Below are 24,855 nucleotides of genomic sequence, written 5' to 3'. Positions count from 1 at the left end.
AGCCGCTACAGCCACGTGCACACTGCCAACCTCTGTGTGGGCCTCAGAACGCACCTCCGGCAGGCCACATCCAACAATGGGGCGACTCACGATCCGGTCAACCCGGGGACCGGCGTCCCACCCGGGTCTCCCGGCCCGATCCCTCCGGGTCTCCCGGCCCGATCCGTCCGGGCCTGTGCCCCTGCTCACCGCCGCCTACACCACCGGCGGACTCACTGATTCCTCTTCAGATGGCCTCCACAAATCGGTCCGAGAAAGTCCTCTCAAACGTTACAGCGTGGGGCGGATTTCAAATGCGTCACTGCTGTACCTCCAAGTTTGTGCTGGGAATTTCACCCCCAACGCCTTCTTCCCCAGTCTCTCAAAGGCGATGAAGCGGCGGCAGCCGAGGAGGCAGTCGGGGAGGGATACAGGGAACCGATCTCCGCCAAATCTCTCCACCAGTGCGCCTCCGGGGTTCCCGGAGAGGTAGGCCGCAGTTTCGGCGCCACGTGCAAGATCCTCCTGGGCCGCAATACCAAGTCTCCGGCCTTTATCTCAGTGCTTGCAAGCCTGGTAATGCAGATCCACCTCCAGAGGGCACCTCCGCTGGGTCGCCGGGCGAATGTAACGCCCCCCGATTCCCCGCACCTCCGTCTTCCGGGGGACTAAGCCAAAGCCACGGCCTTGCGTAATGTCCATCCCCACGGCGTCCCCTTCCGACGCTCCGCCTCCGGGCACCAGGCTGCTCAGCTCCTCGGGGTTCGCCGCAGGGCAGGATGCTGCAGTGAAGGTCGGGGTCCGACGGGAGGCAGCGGCGGCTCCTCCCCAGTCCCCAAGTTGGGCGGTCTCCCACGCTAAACCGCGGCTCCACCTCCGTTCCGAACCAAAGGCCCTCTCAGCACCCGGCCATGGATCCGGGACCGATCTATGTCAGACGCCGGTGATTTCCGCCTACACAGCCTCCACACCGACATCCAGCGCCTTTATCTTGCCAAATGCACGGTTCCGGGGGGAGACCGGTGCTAAATTAGGAGGTTAAGGGCTCGGGTCCGGCGGAGCTCACAGCGAGTACGACCGCTCAGCCCGCCATCTTGGCCACGCCCCAAGTAAACCTTTTAGATGTTAGAAATTAAAGAGTATAACAACATTATGAAAATCCTGGAATATAGAATTGAAGTAGGAAAAATGAAACAGAATTCCATACTGCAGGTGAGAGTATATGAATACAGTTGTGCAATACTTGGCCATTGTGTAGAAATCCTTCGTCTAGATACTAAAACACTTACCAGAGTGCAGCAGACCTACATGCGTGTCCGAAGGCATGTCATTCTTCATAATGCGAGGTTTCCAGCCTAAGGAGGAGAATATAATGACAATCAACAGAGCATAAGAGAGATCAATTCTTCTAAAAAAGCCTTCATAAAAGCAAATCATTGTATCAGAAGTACATTTGTTCTCTGATAATTATTCAGAAACTCACATCATAACTATAATTGAACCAGAAGTTCTTAAATGGTAGGACATAAACAAGTAAAATTGTCTACTATGTAATACTGCAGATTCAAGCAATTGTATCTAATGTCAAGTATTTGAGGTTTTCACTAATATATCATAATAATCAACCCATAACCATTTTACATAAATACATATGTGTTTTTGAGCCAATTCTGCTAAAGTTACATCATAGTCTGAAAGAACATCAAAAAGCATTTTGGAAATGTTTGATAACGATTCACAATATTGTGCAAATTAATATAAAATGCCACCTAAGGTTATACTTGTGGTGTTTGATGGCCAATGGCCTGGGTTTAATAAAAAGTAGCTATCTCTATCAAAGGGGAAAACGAGTTGCTGACAAAATGAAGTGCAAAAGGTAGTCCCCAGTTTGAAAAATGTCAAATGCCTGATCCAGCCTTGATGACATTTATGAAGCAATTTAGATGTTTTTGGCTTTAAACATGAAGCAAATCATCCCAAATAGCATTTCCATCTTGTTCTTGTCACGTTTAGTTCACATTTATTCTCAACTGTGAAAGATGAGGCTTAGGCTGATTACCAAAATTTTAACTCCAAAAATTTTGCGCTACAAAAAATATTGACAACCAAAATATCTTATATTTTGAAGGAAAGTGGCAACCTTTGATTTATAATTTGTAATTCTTTATATATATATACCGCCGGTAGGATATATATATATATATTAGCAGCACGTCCCAACGTTGTCCGGGTATGAATTGCTGCCGGCCAGTAGTATATTGTTTTGTAGGATTTCGTTTTGATCCCATTTCTTATCTGTGACAGGCCTCTGAAACGCTCCGATTCACAGTGCACTGCTGATGCACTTAAGAGTGCGCGTTCAGTAGTGTGTGAACTCGAGTTTTCCTACTTTATTTTTCCTTGCAATATTATATAGCGCAAATTCGACAACATGGCATGAGCACAATTTACATTACAGAAGAACACATTCATTTGTGGTAGGCACGGGGAGACAAAGCGAATTGCCTGGAATCACAGGATGTTGAGCTGATGCCGAGATTCGAAGGTATCTCCCCAGCTCTAAAGTACGCAATTCTAGAACTTGTGGCGTGCGGTGTGCCTAAAAGTGTATGTCGGTGCTGGCCATCAATGAGAGAGACCCGTGCATTTTTCAAATGGGTGGTTAAAAAATATGAGTAGGTTGCTGGAGATGTGGGCCGCCGTGCCACCAATGTACTTATCGGGGGAGGGTAAACACCCATTATTCTGCAACTTTCTTTCCGCATACCATCACTCCGCATACTTTCATTACGAAAGTACCATGACTCCGCAATGCCGTTATAACGCATGGCTTTACATTTTATATGCTTTTACCACACATACATTTACAACGAAATTCGTTGTAAATGCATGAATGGTAAAAGCATGTTTATGTTTGGATAGGGTAAGTATGGGTATAGGGGTATATGTTTTGGGGTACTGAGGTATATGTTTTCGGGTGTTTGGTATTTTAAGGGTTCAGATATAGTTTTGGGTTATGGGGTACAGAAGTATTTTTAGGGTTTATGGATAGGTATGGGTTTTGGGGTACAGGGGTATTTTTAGGAATCAGGGCTAGGTTTGGGGTATAGGGGTATTTTTAGGGTTCAGGGGTAGGTTTGGGTTTTGGGGTACAGGGGTAATTTTAGGGTTCAGGGGTAGGTTTGGGTTTTCGGGTACAGGGGTATTTTTAAGGGTTCAGGGCTAGGTTTGGGTTTTTGGGTACAGGGGTATTTTTAGGGTTCAGGGCTAGGTTTGGGTTTTGGGGTACAGGGGTATTTTAGTGTTCAGGGGTAGGTTTGGGTTTTGGGGTACAGGGTTATTTTTAGGGTTCAGGGCTAGGTTTGGTTTTGGGGTACAGGGGTATTTTTAGGGTTCAGGGGTAGGTTTGGGTTTTTGGGTACAAGGGTATTTTAGGAATCAGAGGTAGGTTTGGGTTTTGGGGTACAGTGGTATTTTTAGGGTACAGGGCTAGGTTTGGGTTTTGGGGTACAGGGGTATTTTTAGGGTTCAGGGGTCGGTTTGGGTTTTGAGGTACAGGGGAATTTATAGGGTTCAGGGCTACATTTGGGTTTTGGGGTACCGGGGTATTTTTAGTGTTTAGGGATAGGTTTGGGTTTTGGGGTACAGTGTATATTTATAGGGTTAAGATGGGTTAGTGTTTAAGGGTGTTGGGGTATTTTAAGGAGTAAGGGTGGGTTATGATTATGGGGTGCAGGGGTATTTAAAGGGAGCAGGGTTGGATTAGCACACAATATGAGACATGGCACGAAGGGCGGAACGTACCACACGCCCCCAGCGTTTGTCACGCCCCCAGCACACGCCCCCAGCACAACACAGACACGCCCACAAGGGACTACTTGGCATGGTTCTTTTACCTTTTAAATGTATATGGTGGGCGTCTGCATAGCTTATGTCCTTCTGCTGCGACTGCCCTTTCCAACGCTGTATTGGGTGTCGTGATTGGTGCTGTGGTTCCTGAGATTACCCGCCTCAAAGGTTTGGGCTCTCTCTTTATTATATTAGTATATATATATATATATATATATATATATATATATATATATTTATATATATATATATATATATATATATATATATTTATATATATATATATATATCCGTTCTAACTCCTACTCATCGGCATTAGATACCGACTCCACGACGTAGGTACAGACCACAAAAACTGCGCTTTTTTTCAAATTAAAGGTGGTTTATTGATCTTCTGTCCCCAGCATGACGCGTTTCGGCTGCAACACGGCAGCCTTGATCACATGACCAAAAGAACCAATAAGTGCAATTTATATACTGTGAGTGTCCCCAATGAGACTTAAGCAAAACATAGACATAGAAAAAATACTGTATGATCGGAGATATTGTCTAAAACCCAATTAACAACTTACATTGGTCCATATACAAAAGGCAAAGTAAATTCATATTAATATATACATATATACACATGAAGAGGCAAATTGATATATTTACACATTATTTACAAAATATATCATTCCATACTGTTACCCATGGATTAAAGTGCATTTGCCAATCAAATCCTTGACTTACTCCATATTTTGAATATACAGTCTCAAATTGATACTAAAGTCTCATTTTACAGGGAACGTGCAAAATATACTATTTCAAAAGGTGCAAAATAGTGCTAATGTGCAAAATTGTGCTTGATAAAACCAAGTATTCGACTCATATATATATGGGGAGTGCAATGGTGATGGCACGTTAATTAATTCTCTATTTATGAAGAGTTACATGCCACCCACTAACAGAAGAAAATGCATTGGGCAATATTATCAACGCTGAAAACCAAATTAGACACAGCTTGTAATATGGCAAATAGTAAACATTATGGCAAAGTGCCCATTACATGATTTAATGACAGCTAGGAGGGATACGGGGTCAAACAGGGGTATGACATCTGGTAAATATTATGGCATAGTGCCCATTACATGATTTGTTGACAGCTTGAAGGGATACGGGGTCAAACAGGGGTACCCAATGCTATAAGTTGTTCTGCCCGGATCACTGAAATAATATCGAGGGACAAAATATCGACTTGCCAAAATATCGTGGACAAAATATCGGCAGTCAAAATATCGAGTTTGTATCTACAAACAGGTAAGTACAAAAATATCGAGTACAAAATATCGTTAACAATAATATAGATGTAAAAAATATCGACTTTATTAAAAACAGTGTTAAATTAAATTAATATTACATTTTAATTACTAAAATATACTTAAAAATACTTAAATTAAAATAATTAAATAATAAATGAAAATAATAAAAATAATTATTTACAATCTTATTTGTTGACCCTGAACCCTAAAATATACCCCTTTACCCAAAAACCCAAAACTGACCCTGAACCCTAAAAATACCCCTTTACCCAAAAACTAAAAACTGACCCTGAACCCTAAAAATGCCCCTTTACCCAAAAACTGAAAACTGACCCTGAACCCTAAAAATGCCCCTTTACCCAAAAACTGAAAACTGACCCTGAACCCTAAAAATACCCCTAAAAATACCCCTTTACCCAAAAACTGAAAACTGACCCTGAACCCTAAAAATGCCACTTTACCCAAAAACTAAAAACTGACCCTGAACCCTAAAAATACCCCTTTACCCTAAAACTGAAAACTGACCCAAAACCCTAAAAATGCCCCTTTACCCAAAAACTGAAAACTGACCCTGAACCCTAAAAATACTCCTTTACCCAAAAGTTATCAATATTATTTAATTACCAAATAATAATTAATTAACAATAACAATAAAGTAAATATATTAGCACATTAGCTGTAATTATTTTAATAAATAATATTATTTTTTCCCAATTAATTACTTAACAATAACACAAATTTATATATATTAAAATGTACTCTAATTAATGTAATTAACTAATTACAATTAATTAATTGCCAATTAATTACTAATACAAAATATGTACAAAATTATATTAATTAATTAACTAATTATTATTAATTAATTATCAATTAATTATTAATTATAAATATTTACAAACATATATTAATTAATTAATTATTATTAAATTACTTCCCACCCTATTCCCCTATAAACCCACAACCCGCTACAGAATTACATTACGCAATTATTATAAAAACAAAATTCATTTAATAAAATATTTTAGAACATTAATACACACTTTTCACACATATTATTACATAAAAATACACTATAAAATATTATATATTATTAAAAATTCGATATTTTTGCTATCTATATTTTATACAGTCGATATTACTTCACTTACCTGAAAAACGATATTTTTGTAGTCGATATTATGTCCAGTCGATATTTTGTCCAGTCTATATTTAAAACTCGATATTATGTCCAGTCGATATTTTGGAGTCGATATTTTGTCTGTGCACCGTTCTGCCCCTGCCCCTGCCCAAACAGATTCATAAACGTTGGTGCTATGGCAGGTAGGATTTCAGTATTCCCATTACTGCACCCTACTATAGGAAGCAATAAAGGTCCTCCCCTGTGTCTAATCCATTCGGGATTCTGGTATCTAACAACAAGATATATTTACTTTCAAGCTGTCTCAACGCTTTCTCCCTGTTCCCCCCTCTAATGTTCTTGGGCACCGCATCAATGATGAAATACCTCAGTTCGTTTAGATTTTTATTGTGAACCAATTCAAAATGCCGGGCTACCGGGTAATTACCATCCGAATTGACCACAGCTCGTAGATGTTGCAAAATGCGGTTAAAAGCCTGTAGTTTCGTACTACCAACGTACCTGAGTCCACAGGTACATTGGAGCACATACACTGCAAAGTCCGTGCGGCAGGTGAAATGATCCCTGATCTTAATGGGGTTCGGGTCAAAAGCAGAGCAGTACTCGCTGGTATTTACACCGAACTTGCATGCTCTGCAAGATATACATTTAAAAAAGCCGCATTTGTTGGAGATCCGATGAGGTTTCATTACTACCTCTGGACTAGATTTGACCAACATGTCCCTCATGGACGGAGCTCTTCTAAACACCACCCCTGGTTCAGCTGGTATGAGTGGGGCTAAACTAATGTCTGTCTTCAACAGGGGCCAATGTTTTTTCAAGATTCCTCTCACTTTTTTGTGTTCTTCATTAAATGTTGTTATTAAACTGATGTTATTGCTCTCTGTCTCAACCTCCCTCTCAACTGGACTAGATGTAACATCCACATTAATAGAGGCCAGATAATTATCCCTGTCCAGTTGGTTAGCCCTGTCTTTTGCCTCTAATAACAGGGCGACATCATACCCTCGAGCACGAAATCTTTCCAGAGCCTCATTCTGACATTTGTCCAGATCTATTGAGGTGCTGCAAATCCTCCTCATCCTTAGAAACTCCCCATAGGGGATGCTTCTAATCAGATGGTTAGGATGGGAGCTACTTGCGTGCAATATAGCGTTGCCCGCTGTGGCTTTCCTGTGCAAACGGGTATGTAACCCACCATCCTCAATGTAAATTTCTACATCAAGAAATTGGATACGTTGTGTGCTGATCTGTGAGGTGAAACGTAAATTAAGATCATTGACATTTATCCTATTGACGAATTCATTAGCTGACTCCAACGACCCTCTCCAAATCATACAAATGTCGTCAATGAATCGCCAAAAATGTATCAAGCAATTGGGGAAACAATCAGCGAGTGTTCTTTTGAGGACATGCTCCTCCCACCACCCCACATGTAAACATGCGTAGGTGGGAGAGAAGCATGCCCCCATAGCCACTCCTCTGAGCTGCTGGTAAACCTCCCGGTTATAAAGGAAGTAATTGTTGTTAAGACATAATTCAAGCATACTCAATAACATATTACTGTGTTGACTGTAAGATATACTGCGTTTGTTCAAATAATATCTTACTGCATTCAACCCATCCTCATGTGAGATGCTGGTGTAAAGTGAATTAATGTCTAAAGCAATAGGAATAAAGTCATTCTCCCACTTGATACTGTTGATCTTTGATAGAAAATGGCCAGTGTCTTTAATGAAGGATGGTAAATTTTCCACAAATTCGTGCAGGAATTGGTCCACATATCTTGAGATTGACTCCAGTAAACTTCCTTGGGCGGAGATGGTGGGACGCCCAGGGACTGGAAATGATTGTTTATGGACTTTTGGAATTAAATAAAAGAAAGGTGTGATTGGAAAATCATTCTTCAAAAAGGCATGTTCCTGTTTGCTTAATAATCCAAGATGCCTCCACTGATTCAATTCCTTGTGGGTCTTTTCTTTCAGGCTCTTGATATCATTAAAGCTACCCTTTTTGTAGCAGGTGGTATCGCTTAAATGTTTTTCTGCTTCTGCCATGTACAAGTCTCTAGGCCAGATGACTGTGTTGCCTCCCTTGTCGGACTTGTTGATTATAAGGTTAGAATCACTCCTTAATTTTTTCATCAATTTTTGGTATTGTCTTTCCATATATTTAACTCTTTTCTTTCTGCGCGTCGTGTTTATTTGTAATCCTTTCAAATCTTCCACAACTATGTCACAAAAAGCATCGATGTTGTCTTTTGGCATAATTGGACAGAAAGTGGAAGGAGGCTTGAAGGATGTCACACAAGGATGATTCATGGGAATCCCTGCCCTGGATAGATTCTCCTGAGTAGTGCCAGGTTCAAATTCTACATCCTGCGCCAGTTCATTCGCCACTCTCAGAGCATTCACATCTGAAATCTGAAACACTTTCGATGGTTGGGTCTGATTGGAGATGTTCGTAGCCCGAACCTGAGCGTTGTTCAGTTTGAAATGTTTCCTTAATTTGAGTCTGCGAATGAATTTGAACACATCTATGCGTGTCTGCACATAATTGAAAGAGTTTTTTGGGCAGTAAGACAACCCTAATGAGAGGAGTTGCATTTCCGCTTTGGATAAGGTGGTATCGGACAGATTGATGACAGTGTTGTCCTCTGCAACTTGTGCTTCTGTTGTGTTAGGGGTTGCATTTGATCCCAAGTTCTGGGCGCCTACTGAATTTTCTGGGGTTAGGTTAGCTGCTGCCATTACCATTTCTTCCCTTTCCCTCTGCCTCTCTTTGCATAGCCTCTGCCTTTTGAGTTTTCTTCTTGCGCTGCGCTTTTTATTTGCTTTTCTTCGTTTAGTTTCCGCTGTTGGCGAGTTAGCGGTCGCAGCGTTTTGTGTCTGTCCTCCACGAGAAAACCCAATTCTTCAGATGGCGTGTATTTAGTAGGTACTGCTCCTCGACTGGTACCTCCTGCTGCCCCTTCATCTGAATCATAACTACTCGTTGTTGAGCTCATTTCTGGTTCTGATGCTTCCGATCTCTGTTCATTACCACCTGTTACATCAACATTTTTAGCTGCCAGTGCTTGTCTTTTTGCGTTGTCGAATGTGCGCGCAAACGTAAAAATCCTACCAGTTTCGTAGTCATTTTTATCTCGTGCAAACTTATATTGTTTGCGCAAACTAATTGTTTCCTGGTGTTTTACCAGTCTGGCATCTATCTCCTCTCTTTGCTTTTTGATGAATTCTTTGTCTTCTTCTGTTTCTAATTCCTTATTTAATTCCTCTATTTCCTTGAGAATCTCTATGCGGTCAATTTCAGCATATTTTATAAGCAAACAAACCATGTTCATTGAGGCGTCTAAGTTCATGGTGGCCCACTCTTTCAACAGCAGGGGATTGGGGTTTTCAAAAGATGGCGCTATGAGTACCCGCAATCCCCTTGGCACTCGCCCCACATCTTTGTATTTCTGCAATGATCGGTGCTCCCACCATTTGGTGGTTTCAGTTCGTAATAGTTTCTCCAAGCGTTTCATTTTGCTTTTTAAGTCCGTTACTTTTTCATTTGCCTTAGTGGTGTCATTTTTGGTTCTCAGCGCCGGTAAATTTACAAACATTTCCTCTGCCAATGCCTCCCGGTTCCTTAAGGCCTCTGCTGGCGTGGACATTATGTTAGAACAACAAACCAAATGCTTATTACCGGGGAACGGAAATACGGTCCCCAGCAGTCTTTCAACAATGATAGCGCAAAACTCCTTTCTCCCGCAAAACGGTATGCCTGTGAATCGGCACTCACGGACTAGTCGGCTTACCCGTCTGGGATCAACAGGGTGCTTCGTCGATGTCCTCCGACTCCTCCAAAGCTCCAATGTAGAAACCTCCAGGCTATCCGACACTCCGCTCCGTATCTCACCAATGCGGGGGGCTGTATGCTCTTCTACTCCTTCCGGGTTAATTGTTGCTTCGCTTCCGCGTTCGGCCGCATAACACAGCAGCCCAGAAAACGAAAGGAGGGTCTGTAAAGGCGGCAACGGCCGTTAACCGCCAAATAGTTATCCGTTCCAACTCCTACTCATCGGCATTAGATACCGACTCCACGACGTAGGTACAGACCACAAAAACTGCGCTTTTTTTCAAATTAAAGGTGGTTTATTGATCTTCTGTCCCCAGCATGACGCGTTTCGGCTGCAACACGGCAGCCTTGATCACATGACCAAAAGAACCAATAAGTGCAATTTATATACTGTGAGTGTCCCCAATGAGACTTAAGCAAAACATAGACATAGAAAAAATACTGTATGATCGGAGATATTGTCTAAAACCCAATTAACAACTTACATTGGTCCATATACAAAAGGCAAAGTAAATTCATATTAATATATACATATATACACATGAAGAGGCAAATTGATATATTTACACATTATTCCATACTGTTACCCATGGATTAAAGTGCATTTGCCAATCAAATCCTTGACTTACTCCATATTTTGAATATACAGTCTCAAATTGATACTAAAGTCTCATTTTACAGGGAACGTGCAAAATATGCTATTTCAAAAGGTGCAAAATAGTGCTAATGTGCAAAATTGTGCTTGATAAAACCAAGTATTCGACTCATATATATATGGGGAGTGCAATGGTGATGGCACGTTAATTAATTCTCTATTTATGAAGAGTTACATGCCACCCACTAACAGAAGAAAATGCATTGGGCAATATTATCAACGCTGAAAACCAAATTAGACACAGCTTGTAATATGGCAAATAGTAATATATATATCTACACACACACAACATCTCCCTAAAATCCTGGACGAAGTACGAAGCCTTGTGTGGTTTTCTTATTCCTTTATTCAGCCACCATCAAACACGTTCACTGATAATTACATTGTGGCGTGTGTCCATTTTTTAAGTCTTTCAACATGTGGTATGCAGTAAAACTACAAACATAGTGCATGTAAGGAAAAACTTGTAGTTCTTTGTAAAATGATACATTGTAACTGTTTATGCGCGATTTAATCCAAAGCGGTTATGCTTCATAAAACTATTTACACAGCGAATAAATACCCTCGCAATGCATTTAAAAAATATGCTACGATAGGCAATTTTGTCTTATTAAACTGGCAATCCAAAATTACATTTAAGTAGGATTGTCCTTTTTTCCTTCAAAGCCAATAAAACTTTAACAGTACAGCCCCAGTGGGCGAACATTTCATTACGCGCTTGAGTTTGGCATCAATCACTTTAGGGTCAATTAGGACAGCGGACGGACAAAGTCCGTCCGCCATCTTGTCGGAGGACGGGACCGTCCGCCACAGGGGCGGAGTTCCCATGCCTCGAATTCAGATGCACCCGCCACAGTGGCGGGTGCATCCCGCATTTTTAACATTGTGGCAGCACCGCCCGCCGCAATGCTAAAAATGCATGTTGCGCGTTTCAAAGCACAACATGACAGGCACCGCGCGGTGCCTGCCATGTTGTATTTTGAAACGCAGGGGGGTACCATAGGTACCCCCCATGTGCACCCCCACCCCCCCTTCACCCTGGGGGCCCGCAGCGGTCACCCTGGGGCCCAGCCGATCTAGAAAATGGGGAGGGGCTGATTTCGGCCCAGAGACCCTGTCCCCTGGTCCCCGGCACTTTTAATAACAGGGAGGGCGCCACACAGCCCCCACTACCGGGTCAGTATAGGCCCGGAGATCCCATCCCCAGTTCCCAGCTGTGCTTTCAATAGTGAGGGGGCGTCACATCAGTGGTGTCATAGAACATGTCATGAGTGATGCAATATGTGAGGTCATTATCAGCGCATGACGAGGGCATACGTTATAGTTATTTTAGGGCATTAGTTATAGTTACTATAGATAACTGTAGCTGATGAATGTCAGTGTTATTTATTGCCATAAGTAAAGCCCACCCCCCACTGTGCACAGCCTTTGGCCACGCCATGCCTTGCATCCAACCCCTCGCAGGCAAACAACCCCAAGTCAAACATGGCCTTGGGTGGCGGGGTTGGCTGCAGTGCCTGATCTGAGGCCAAGTCGTGCATCTGAACTCTACACCCCCACCCGCCCCGTAGGCAGCTAACCACACACACAGGCATCTTGCATGGACAGCATGCGGATGGTCTCGTAGGTCTTGTCTGTAGTCAGGCAGACTTACTGACTTGTCAGACAGTCACAAAACCAAAATACAAAATACAAAAAGTGAGCCTTCTGGTTTTCTCGAGGGGTTAGCATATCAATGTAAATAATGCAGATTATCATTATTCCCGAAAGATCACCAATATTTTTAATCTTATGTACACTTCAATAATTTACACAATGCTGTCTTTAATAGTAATTCTTATAACAATGTTTAATAGAGTTTTAATAAAAAAATATGCCTCTGTGAGTCTTTCTTTTAACATAGTACTAATATTGCATTTTGTGGGTTGAAAAATGTTTTTCTTTTTATAAAACTAACATGTCTGTGAGTCTTTCTTTAAAAATTTTCAGCCCACAAAATGAAATCATAAAAACAACCATTAGGTGTCTTGCACTCCAGCTTAAGAGCGTAGAACTCCTGCTACGAGTGCTTTAAAAAATATGATGAGGAGACGTATTGGTTTTTTATGTGGCTGGGGTGCTACTACGCTTCTTGCAGCCACAACATTAAACTAAGTTAAAAAAGGGTTGATGGTCCCCCTCCCTATTTTAGGGGCACCACTAAACTCAACACATTACAAACAAAGAAACCCTCGTATGGCATTATGGGGCACTCCTTGGAACAGCAGTAAATCATAAATGAGCAGCCCCTGCCTGGCATAGTGTTCTTATCAATGATGTAATTTTCAATGCCATCGGGGATTTTATCAATTCAGTCGCTGAACATGTCATGAATGATGTTATATGGGAGGATAGAAGCAGTGCATGGCGAGGGTGCTAGTGTAGCTACTTTTGGACATGAGTTTGAGTTACTTGAGATAACTATATCTGGAGAATTTATGTGGATTTAAAACAATATATTCTAACTGACATTTTCACCTAACTATAATGTCCCTTTAACCTTTGTTTTTTCAAAGAATTTCTTTTTTTTAAATAAAATATGAAAGTACTATTACAATTCCTAACTACTTCCCTTTCATTTTTTTTTTTCAGTGAGGTTGTGGTTTTTTTTTTTAAGCAAAGTGAGATGTTCAACCCACACCCTGCAGGTGCACTACCCACTCCTTGGTCTGCGGATCCATTGCGATGCCCAGAGAACACCCCTAGGGATTTGCTACGGATCCATGGATCCACCCCTAATCCCCAGGGTGTAATGCTGGGCATTGCGGTGGATCCATAGAAACCCCGGGAAAACTTTTTTTCTTTTTACTTTGACCACAGCGGTGGTTCCTCTGAAACAACCCCACAAAGCCCTGGGGATCAAGCTGCCTCTACCTTGGCCTCTTATATCTTATTTTGTTTTCTTATTTAGGACTCTGGGACCAAATCCTCAAGTCCTAAGATGGCAGCTGAAACTTTCCCATCAGATTGCAGCCAGTCAATCACAACAAATGGTTGAGTGTGCAGAGCCATTGCAGATCCTCCAAACCGTGTAATATACAGTTTTAAATTCTCAAAAACCTCTGAACGGATTCACACAAAATTTCAAAAAGCACATTTCTGGGACAGCTCTAGCTTTCAGCCAAATGTTGTGTAATCCCGATCAGCCGTTAGGGTTGTACCTGTGTCTAAATTTCTGAATTGAATAGGGAAAACGCATTTTGGGACCCCCTTTTTTCCAGCCTCTATTTGACGGATCACGCTGAATCTTTCTAGGAAGGAGCTGAGATGCAATTACATTATTGGGGAAAGTTTCTTGAAGATTCATCAAACCACGCCAAAGTTATTATGAAAACAAAAAATGCTATTCCATGGACACGTGGTCCTAACTAGAACTACCCATTGGCGACTGCCACTGGATTACGTGTGTGTATATATATATTTTTAAATATTGTAATCCTGTGCCTAACTATGTACACGTACCTTGTTAATATATATATATACTTACTGTGTCAATATTTTGGTCTACACTTTTGCTAAATTGTGTTTTTGCCTCACAATATTAAATACTGAATATTCTGTTAGTATTATACAATGGCCAAAAGCTCATAAAATATTTTACACTTTCTTTCTATCCTTTTTTCAAAATGTTTGCATTATTTTTTACGATCAACTAGTATTATCATCATCAGCTTTATTCAGTTTTAAAAAGAAAAACAATCAAAGAATTACAGTACACGAACAACAACAGCGTAAAAACAGTCACCATAACATGGTGAATATATAAAACATACATAAAAAACACCACTCCAAATTCCAGAAAATCGGAATCATAAATACTAAAATTACAAACCTAAAAATTCTTACAAACATATCTACTAAAAGTACCAAGATAGATAGCTTAAAGCAAAGCAAGTAAAGGGTGCAGCAGATTTCAATTATAATAAATAAATCATCAATCATAATAGCCGATAAAACGATCTTCACATGATCACATGGATAATTACGAGTTATTAAGAGTAACTCAATGTATAAACAATGTAATAATATCAAAGGTTTAATTTCTTACTGGCGAAAATCAAGTGTGTAAACTAATGCAACCTTAGAAGGTGAAGCTTAAATTTAACTTAGTTTGGGAAATTGTGGGAGATTAGTCTACAGTTTAGGAGATCTACACATGGTCATACATCAAGTGTCTTTAAGCACCTCACCTGATTCTAGAGTAGCAGTACTTCGTCCTCCCGTAGCCCCAACCTCACCAGCCACGGTAACAATTATTGGTTTAGAGATAATTCGAATATTACTTCTGTTTGTGCTCTCACCCGGGTCGGCACAAGCTTGAACCTGGAGGACATAAAAGGGGATACAAAGACTCTCCAAAATTAAAAGAGTTCACGAACAAGAACAATTGCTATTATACCTTTACACTGCTGCATATCACATGCACTATTGTACCATACAGTTACCACTATGCTTGCACCAGAGTAATTGTATAAAATACATCATTTGAAGCTGCAGTGTTGACATTGTGTTTCAACATAAACTGCCCTATATACAGCATAACACATTTGCAGCTCATTTATATCAGAATGGTATTCTAGGGTAAAAACATTTATAGTACTACACAATTCAGCTACACATTATTGTGTGACAAAATCAAAACATTACTGGTGGAATTCTAGAATATCAAAAATCTAAAGACACCACAGACACATAACATCCTAATAAGCAAAAAAGCAGAACACTAGCAAAGGAATATCACTATCGCCTAGCGGTCTCCCTGTGGACTATGCAGAATTAGATCATCCCTATCAAATGCATGGTAGACAACCAAGTCATTTCCTTCAATTCCCCCTGCACATTTTCCTGCATGGATTCTTTACCCGCCTCTCTAATAAGAAGGTGTGAGGTGCAACAGAGTTGTATGTGTGGGTCGCAGCACTGGATTAGCCAAAGGCAATATACATGTCGTTAAGGTTGCGTTTGCAAAAAATTTAAACGGTTGAGGGTATAGGAGGCGATGAAAGCAATATTTTACAAGTATTTGGTCATTTCTGAAAAGTGGTTTAGTTATGACAATCTTTCTGGAAAAAAGAGACAAAGATTAAGGGCTTTATGTATCAACACCCTCATTTGCGATTCTCAAATAGCGATTTTTTAGAAATCGCTATTGGAGAATTGCACAAAGGGATGGATGTAAAAAATCGCAATTATTTAGCGATTTCTTAATATTCCTTGATTGCGAATTCGCAATTAAGGAATACTTTCCCATTCATTTCTATGGGCCAAGAGACCCATAGGAATGAATGGGAAGTTATTCTCAATTTGCGATTCGCAATTTGAGAATCGCAAATTGAGAATAATTTCAAGGGTGCAAGGGTGTAATAAGGACACCCTGATGCACCCCTGAACTTTACATGTGTGCGCATATGGCGCACATACACGCCCTAAGGGCATGTATGTTCGCCAAATGGCACCTTCACAAATGGCAAAAAGTGCATTTGTGAAAGAAATCGCAAATTACCACCAACTTCAAGTTGGTGGTAATTTGCGATTTCTTAAAGAGAAATTGCACAACTTGGGTGCTTCATATATAGCATTTAAGGAATCACAATTTGCGATTCTTTAAATGCTGACGCAAAATTAAGAAATCGCAATTTTTTCAATTCCTTAATTTTGCGATGCGATTTCAATCATACATCGCATTTTCCAAATTTTTTGTCGCAAACGTTGCTTTTTTGCGAATCGCAGCGTTTGTGACTAAAAAACGGATGATACATATGCCCCTAAGAACTTCTACCTTATAGACTGAACCAAATGTAAAACGTCAGTTTGTTAGGGGTACTGATATCTATAGTGGACACATTTTACTAAAAGGACTTCTATAAATGAAATACTCTGCAACTTCGCTATGAAGCTGTAGGAAACGTTTTAGGAAAATGCAAATTGATACTGCCAGAGCAAAAATATTTTTACATGCCCCCCTGTTTCCTTATCATTTATAGGATAACAAATCTATTGAGGCTTTCATCTTAAAACAAGAAATGCTAATTTTTCAACAGAGCATTTGCTAATCAATTGTGCAGCACTGTGCAAGAGTTGTACCATAATAATCACAACACAGAGTCATTTTTTGAAAAACTTGAAGAGTCAAATAGCGGTGGTGCTTAAGAATTGAACAGTCTCAGTGGACTGTAAGAGGTATATATCTGTTTTACCAATTCATGTGGTCTAAACAAATTGGACTAAGATTTGAGCTACAAGATTAGAAACTGTAATGAACTGTTTAATAAATATACACCAGGGTATTTAGAAACAAGGCAGAAATAACATGTCAAATTTTAGATATATTGGCCCAGATTTACTGAGCCTTTTCCTCGCCCTTGCGTCATGCAAAGTAACGCAGGGCAACGCAAAGGCTGATTTGGGAATTAAAAAGCCACACATGGCCTGATTTGTGTGGCCTTGCCTTGCTTTGTAAAGAAATGTAATGCAATGCAGCAGCTTGTCCTGCGTTGTGTTACATTTGGTTGTGGTAGGCGTTTCATGGGTGGAGCATTGTCATTCCCCTGCATCCACCCATAGATTTCACTCAATTCCAGATTTACTAAGGTTTGAAAATCTGGAATTATGTAAATTCGGTATGCCTACCATAGAGAGGCTATTGAAGAGAAGTATGTTCATTTCTAGCTTGCAATCAATCAATCATACTGTATTTGTGGAGCACGACTTATCACCCATGAGGGTATCCAGGCAATGAGCTGAGGTATTCAGTCAAAAAGCCAGGTCTTGAGGTTCTTACTGAAGTCTGTCAGTAACGGTGATGATCTGAGGTGTAGGGGGAGGGCGTTCCAGGACTTGGCCATGTGGTGGGAGAAGGAGCATCCTCTGGTGCTGCAAAGGCTGATGGGTGGTGTCTGTTTGAGGGCGAGGTGGGTACAGCAGAAGTTCCTGGAAGGTTTGTGGAGGTTCAGGAGGTGGTTCATGCACGCAGGTCCTAGGTTGTGAAGGGCTTTGCAGGCATGGGTCTGGAGGCATATTTTCTGGATGGGGAGCCGGTGGAGGTCTCTCAGGTTCTGGGTGATGTGGGTCCTTTTAGGTTGAGGATCAGTTTGGCTGCTGCGTTCTGTATCGTCTAAAGTCTTCTCATGAGTTTGTGGTGGTGTTTGTATAGAGTGCATTGCAGTAGTCTAGGCGACGGTGATGAGGACCTGCATCACTGTTTTCCTGGTGCTGATGGTGAGCCATTTAAAGAGTGTGGAATCAGGGTGAGGAGACGGCATTGACCTGTCATTTCATAGAGACTTTGCTGTCCAGAATGATGCAGAGGTTGCGGGCGTAGTCTTTCCGTGTGGGTTTGGGCTGGGTTCCAATGGGCACCATGAGCCATTCCAGAGGGAGGTGTGGCTGCCGAAAATCAGCACTTTGGTCTTATCCATATTGACCTTAAGGCAGTTGTCCTTCATCCAAGCTGAGACGTTCTTTATGCAGTTGTGGAAGTTGGATTTTGTGGTGATAGGGTCAGCTAAGAGCGAAAGGATGAGCTGGGTGTCATTGACATAGAAGATGATGTTGATGTTGTGGGTCCTGACGATGTCTGCTAGCGGCGTCATGTAGATGTTGAAGAGGGTTGGACTGAGAGACAAACCTTGAGGGACGCTGCAGATGGTGTGCTTGGGTTGTGAGGTAAATCGAGGGAGGCGGATTCTCTGGGTGCGCCCCGTGAGGAATGATGCCATCCATGTAAGAGCATCCGCTTTGATTCCAATCTGGTGTAGACGTTTGATGAGAGTGTGGTGGGAGATGGTGTTGAAGGCTGCAGAGAAGTCAAGAAGGATCAGGGCAGCCAAATCTCCTTTGTCAAGTAGCATGCGGATATCTGTGGCACTGATCAGGGATGTCTTGGTGCTGTGGTTAGCTCTGCATCCTGATTGGGAGAGGCACGGCATGTTGTTTCTCTCCAGGTGTTTGGTGATTTGGAAGTTGATAGCTTTTTCCAGAACCTTGGCCGCAAACAGGAGAAGCGGGATGGGGCAGTAGTTCTGGAGATCGTTGGGGTCTGCGGAGGGTTTCTTGAGAAGGGGGTCTCATCTCTGAGTGTTTCCAGGCACTGAGAAAGGTAACTGTGGCAATGGAGGCATTGAGGATGGTGGTGAGCTGATGTCATCGCGGCCGAGGTTGAAGAATCGATGGGGCCATGAGTCGGAGGGTGCTCCTGAGTGGATTGAGTTCATTAAGGCAGTAATGTTTGGTGTGCTGAGCTGTTCCCATGTGGTGAGTGAGTGGTTGATGGCGGTCTTCGTGGGAGTGAGGAGGCTCAAGAGGTCAGTGGGTTGTGGATCGAAGTTTCTGTGTATGGTGGCTGTCTTCTTGTGAAAGTCGTCTGCTCGAGCGTCGCAGAGCTCCAGAGAGGAGAGTTTCGCGTTGCCGGTGGCTGATGGGCAGGTGACCTTGCTGACCATGGTGAAGAGTTCCTTGGTCTGGTTGCATAGGCCTCGAAGCGGGTTGCCAGGACCTCTTTTTTCATGTCTTTGAGTTGGTGGTGGTAGTTGTTGAGGGCAGACTTGAAGTAGGCTTGATCAGTGTAATTTCTGCTGGCGTGCCATTTTCTCTCTAGTTGTTTGCAACTGCTTTTCACTGCGCTGAGTTCTCGGGTGTACCAGCTGGCTTGTTTGGTGGATCTGTGCATTAGGGCTGGTTTGATGGGGGTGACTTGGTTAGCAGCGCTGGTGATCCAGGTGCCGAAGTTCTCTACTGCCTGATCCAGGTTGGTGATGCCCAGGGCGTCGGTCCATTGGTGCTGCGTGACTTTAGTACAGCTGTGGAAGGGGATGCTATGGCGGTTGGGGGGAGTGAAGTGTGGGACAGCAGTGATGGAGTGCACAATGAAATGGGCAGACCAGGTGAGTTCTGTAATGTATCCATATCTGACTCTGTTGCTGGACGTGAAGAAAGGGTCCAGCACGTGTCCTGCTCTGTGTGTGGGGTCTGAAACCAGGTGAGTGAGGCTGATTTGTTCCAGGAGGTCGGTGGAGTTGGTGTCTGTGGGGTCCTCTTAGTGGAAGTTGAGATCTCCCAGGAGGACGCAGTGTTGGGGTTCGATGGCGAGCAGGGTTAGGAATTCTGTGATTGTGCCGTTGAGGCCTGGTCGCGGTCCTGGCTGTCTGCATGCAGGGGTGCATTTGATGGTCGTTTTGTGGTCGGTGTGGAGTTGGAGGTTTATGTGTTCCATGATTGGCGAGGTGCCATCTTGTTTGTGACTTGACTGGTGCTTTTTGCATCACACATAGATGTGCGGTATAAATTAAAATAAGTGGTCAGTGCTAGAGATTGTTACTAGATATGTTGTAAACCCTTGCAGATGGGAATGACATGTTTTTTCTCTAACATTGCCTTTCTCTTTTTAAACCTTCTTTCATACTATAAATGTGTATAGTTTGATGTGTTCCGTAGATTCTGAGTTTGATGGCTATAATGACTGTATATGCAATATTTAAACTTCAATTTGTTCATCTATGTTGTAGGAAGGGGGAGGCTCTAGTTGGCGCAGTGTAGCACTAGCGACAAGCAGGGACTCTCTCTTCCTCGTCAGGGCTGAGGGTTACCTTCCAGACAACCTCTGCTTACCCTCTAGGTAGTGTGGCTTAAGCAGTCTTAGGCTAATCTTTGGGGCACATAGGGTTAAACATTTGCAATATTACACCGTCACAACCAACCCACCACACAATGACACCAAACTGTATTCTGTAAAAATATATATCTTTATATAAATCTCAAGCAGGCTTGTAAATACAGTTGTAAAACTTTCAATTAGCGGTTCCAGGTTACTTAGTTCAAATTGCCACAGTTCTCTCTAGCAATAAGCGTTCTTTAGGGCCTTCGGCCCAGTTCAACAAAGTTCTTGTGGAGCAGGCGGCTTCCAGGGGAGCTGTCCCACGTCGCGTTGCCTTCCCGGGGTCGCTGTTCGTTGCGGCTCTCAGCCGAGCAGTTCACGGGTCATCCGGGGCAGCGGTGTTCAGTGGCGGCAGGGTCCTTTCTTCGGCGTTCTCTCCAACCCTGAAGGCGGCGGCGGTGTGGTGACGGCAAGTGGCAGTACGGTCCCCAAGTGCAGGACGTACCCAGCCAAAGTACCGGTTGCAGCTGTGCGCTCACAGCTGAGCTGTCGGGCAGGCTACCGACCAGAGGGGGTTATCACAGGGCAGTTGTCCGTCTTCGCAGGTGGATTGACGGCTCGAAGCGCAGTCAATTCGGGAGCTTGGACCGGACGGGTCCTCCTTTACTTTGCTCTCGGGCTCCCGGTGCGGTTGCGGTCACGGTGTTCGGGCCAGCGGCGGCTGGACCTCACGTTGCTCTCGCTGTTGCTTTGGGCCCCGGTCACGGTGCTCAGGGGGATGTCGATGCCTTGGTTACGGGGAGCGTGGCAGGCTTGCCCAGCGCTCCCAGACCCCTCTGTCAGTACTGCAGCGATAAGCAGCACACACAGTCGCTTTCTTCAGGATGTAGCGCCCACTGGTCCTGGGGCGCTGGTCAGGGGGCAAGTTCAACAGCAAGCCCTTGGAGATCTCTCAGCAGAGTTTGGCACAAAGTTTCTCAAAGCAAAAGTCTTCTTGTAGTCTTTCCTTTTCCTCTCCTTCTGCAGCAAGGCACCAGACACAGGCAAGAGCCAGCACTCTTCCTTGTCCTTCCCGGTCCTTCTCGTCGGGTAGAGTTCCTTCTGTAGCCCAAACAGGATCTAATTTACAAGGAGCAAGGCTCCTTCTTTTATACTGCATTTCTTTTGTTCTCGCAGGCCAGGGGGGCCTTTGCATAGCCACTTTCAGTCCTTGAGTACCCTGGAGGGTGCACTCCGGCTTCTGCTTTCAGTGTGAGGGGCAGGCGCATCAGACGCCCCACAGGAGGTGGAGCCAGCATTGTGCGGACAGGGGCAGCCAGAGTACCTTGTTGATGGGGGCTTCGCCCTTCCTGGGCCAGGTGTCGGCTGAGTCATCAGTCGCTCCCCAGGAGGGTGGAGCCAGCATTGTGGTGGCAGAGCACAGTAAGATTCAGAGTCAAGAGCCACTCCTACCTCCCACTAAGGTGTAATCTGCGCATTCACCACCTGTCATCCCCCAGCCCTGTCACTCACACATCCCAGACAGTCAGATACACATACCAGCAGAGGCGGGCTGAAATGGTTAGGCAAGCAAAGGCTAACTTTCTAAAAGTAGCATTTGCAAACACAGGATACTAAAATAAACTTTACTAAAAGAAGTATTTTATCATCCTGAGTTCAGGCATACTAAACACGACTCTCTACCATGCTCCCTGAGCCTGCTGGGATTATAGGGTGTAATAATTCCAGCAGCCCGTTCTGGCCTAAAAGGAGCAGGTAGCCTTCAATAGTGAAATACGAATTTAGTTGTACGTCACTACTAGGGCAGGCCACACACATCAGGGCTTGTCCTACCTTACACCTACAATGCACCCTGCCCGCAGGCCTACCATAGGGGTGACTAATATGCAGTCAAGGGAAGGTTCAGGGGCTGGCGAGTGGGTGCACATGCCCAGCCAGCATGACAGTACGAGACTGCACGCAAGTTCTGCAATGGCAGACCCTAGACACATCTTAAGGCTGCTTCTGTGGGTGGCGCAACCAGCGCTGCAGGCCCACTAGCAGTATTGGCATTCACAAGCCCTGGCACTCCTAGTGCACTTTACTAGGGACTAACAGTAAATCCAATGAACCAATCATGGACATCAATCACATGTACAATTTACAGTAGGGAGAGCATATGCACTTTAGCACTGGTCAGCAGTGGTAAAGTGCCCAGAGTCATCAAACCAAACGAAATAGGTCAGAGAGAGTATTGGAGGAAGGCAAAAAGTTTAGGGATGACCCTGCCAAGAGGCCCAGGTCCAACATATATTTATTGTCTAACATAGCAAATATGATTACAAAATTATGAGAAAAAATGAAGATTCAGTTCTGCTAGACGTGCACTGGTAAAGCTGTAGTTGTATGCTTAGGGCCAGATTCACACACAATGTTTGTGTATTCTAAGCTTCTTTCCTGTCAACCACACACTGACAAAATGAGATATATAGCAACCCAAAGGGCATCTACAACTCAAGGGTACACAGAAAGCTGACATAGTCAATTCTGACCCTGGCATTGCCTCTCCCATCTTCAGAAGCATCTACGTCTTCCTTATCACAGGCCTTCACCACAGCCTCCTCTGGGTCTAGCACCAGTCGGCAATGCAGGAACTGAATTGACTCATTGTAGACGGGCCGCAACTGGAAGCTGAAGTGCCGGCGCTTCCGGAAGGCAAAGTGTTGGGTGGAAAAGGTCACGGTGGAGTCAGCAGGACAACCTCTGCAGATGAGGAGAAATTCTGATGGCACCCAGGGGTCTGAAGAGGGGGAGACAAAGCACATCTGCAGGCTGAAATTAATGCCTGGATCCAGTGGAGATGGGAAAACCTAGGAATTGGAAACAAATACAATTACTTCAGAACAATACTCATCATCACAGCAGTTATTCAGCATGGAGCTAGTGCTTTAGTATTATAAGCCCTAGACACAAAGTAATCTTCCACAAACATTTCAAAACAGCATTTTTAATGCATTAACTGTCACATAATAGATTTTTGAAGATCTTATAAAGGATTAATTGACAACACTTGTTGAATTATATAGCAAGGCTGTGTTCTGTACTTTATCGGTTGCATAAATTGTGAATTGTTAAATTATTGTTTAATTGTGTTATGAGAACTAACAGTTGTGACACTCTCAATGCATCAATCCTTCCCTGTGTGTTTCTTTTCAGGTGTGCACAATTCTTTTTTCAAGAATACATAAGAAATATTCAGTTTAGGTTATTTTTAATAAATAGTTATGATATTAAAGACTGAATATAGCATAGGTGTGCAACAATATCCTGTTTAAAATGGGTAGCATGTCTTTATCTGGCCTTTGAATTGATATTCTGGCATATTGTACTGAATAAAGCAACCCTGGGAGTACAGGGTTGTAAAATGGCCCTGTACAGCCAGAAGTTGTCTGTCAATAAGGTTTGGAGTAACACAGTGGAAGAAGAGGATGCATGAAATATGGGCATAATTACGTAACCATGGGCCATATGTATCAACACATTTCCCCATAGACACAGAATAGGCAAAACCCTTTGATACATCTGGCCCCATATGTAGAAAAGAGCAGTGGCCCAGAATCCTAGACATAACTGGATATGGGAGAGTAGGAGGCAGTAAAGTTAGTGAGGAGAATATTGCAAAGCAGCCACAACCAAAAATAAGAAGAGCTAACAGATAGACATAAGATATTTCTTGTCTGTGATAGAACCCACATCTGCCATGTGTTCCTGTAACCCTAAGAAATAGATAGTTGTTTGTCCCATATTCTAGGGGGCTTATTTGAAAATGCATTCACAAATCTTACAATATCTGTGCTGGTGCAAGTTGTTTAAGTCTGATGGCCTGGTGTTCCAGCAGGGATGAGTCTGGTATGTCTCTATCCGAATATTATAGAGAAATCGAAATACTTGGTCCAATTTCCTCTGAAAGGCACAACAAATAAGTGAATGATACTGCTACTGACTGACTGGCCTTTCAGGTGTTCATGACTGTTACCGTTTCTTCTAATATCCCTACTAGCCAGTTCACCACTAGAGGCTACTAGCAGAACAACAGATGAAAAATCCTGAAGCTCTGTCCACTACTGGAGATAATACATTCTGGTCTAAGGCTAAAGTAAAGTGCAGAGAGCATGCCGGAAACTGCAGATTATCCAATAAACTCTCTATGCTTTGCCTCCATCTTTATGCTAATATGTGTTAACATCAATTGCGGGTTTTCACTGAGAAACAAAGGCTGGAGAGGGCTCATTAGTTTATTTCAAAACCTAGTAGCCCTACATTACTCACTAGTAGTTGGACTGGACTAGCTATAAATGGACGATCTACTTTGGGCCCTATCCACAAACTGTGTTTTGTAGTATATTTTATTACTCCTAAAATGCTACAAAATTCTGTTAAAAAACCTATGAATGTTAATCCCAACTCCACCTCTCCT

The 24,855-nt window shown here is 42.9% G+C and overlaps 1 protein-coding gene across 1 annotated transcript in view; it reads right to left on the bottom strand.

The window, feature by feature from the left end:
• LOC147748410 (transforming growth factor beta receptor type 3-like) overlaps positions 1-24,855 on the bottom strand; it is a 78,327-nt gene that overhangs the window by 30,974 nt on the left and 22,498 nt on the right. The window contains exons 6-8 of the mRNA XM_086936428.1: positions 22,931-23,248; positions 14,998-15,130; positions 1,269-1,334 (exon numbers count right to left, since the gene is read on the bottom strand). Of these exons, the coding sequence (XP_086792554.1) occupies positions 1,269-1,334; positions 14,998-15,130; positions 22,931-23,248 (517 nt within the window). The remainder of the gene's footprint in view (positions 1-1,268; positions 1,335-14,997; positions 15,131-22,930; positions 23,249-24,855) is intronic.

This window comes from Lissotriton vulgaris, chromosome 1_1, assembly GCF_964263255.1.
Source record: "Lissotriton vulgaris chromosome 1_1, aLisVul1.2, whole genome shotgun sequence".
Lineage (NCBI taxonomy): Eukaryota > Metazoa > Chordata > Amphibia > Caudata > Salamandridae > Lissotriton > Lissotriton vulgaris.
Note: the sequence above shows the minus strand (reverse complement) of the source record. Positions and strands in the feature narration are given on the sequence as shown.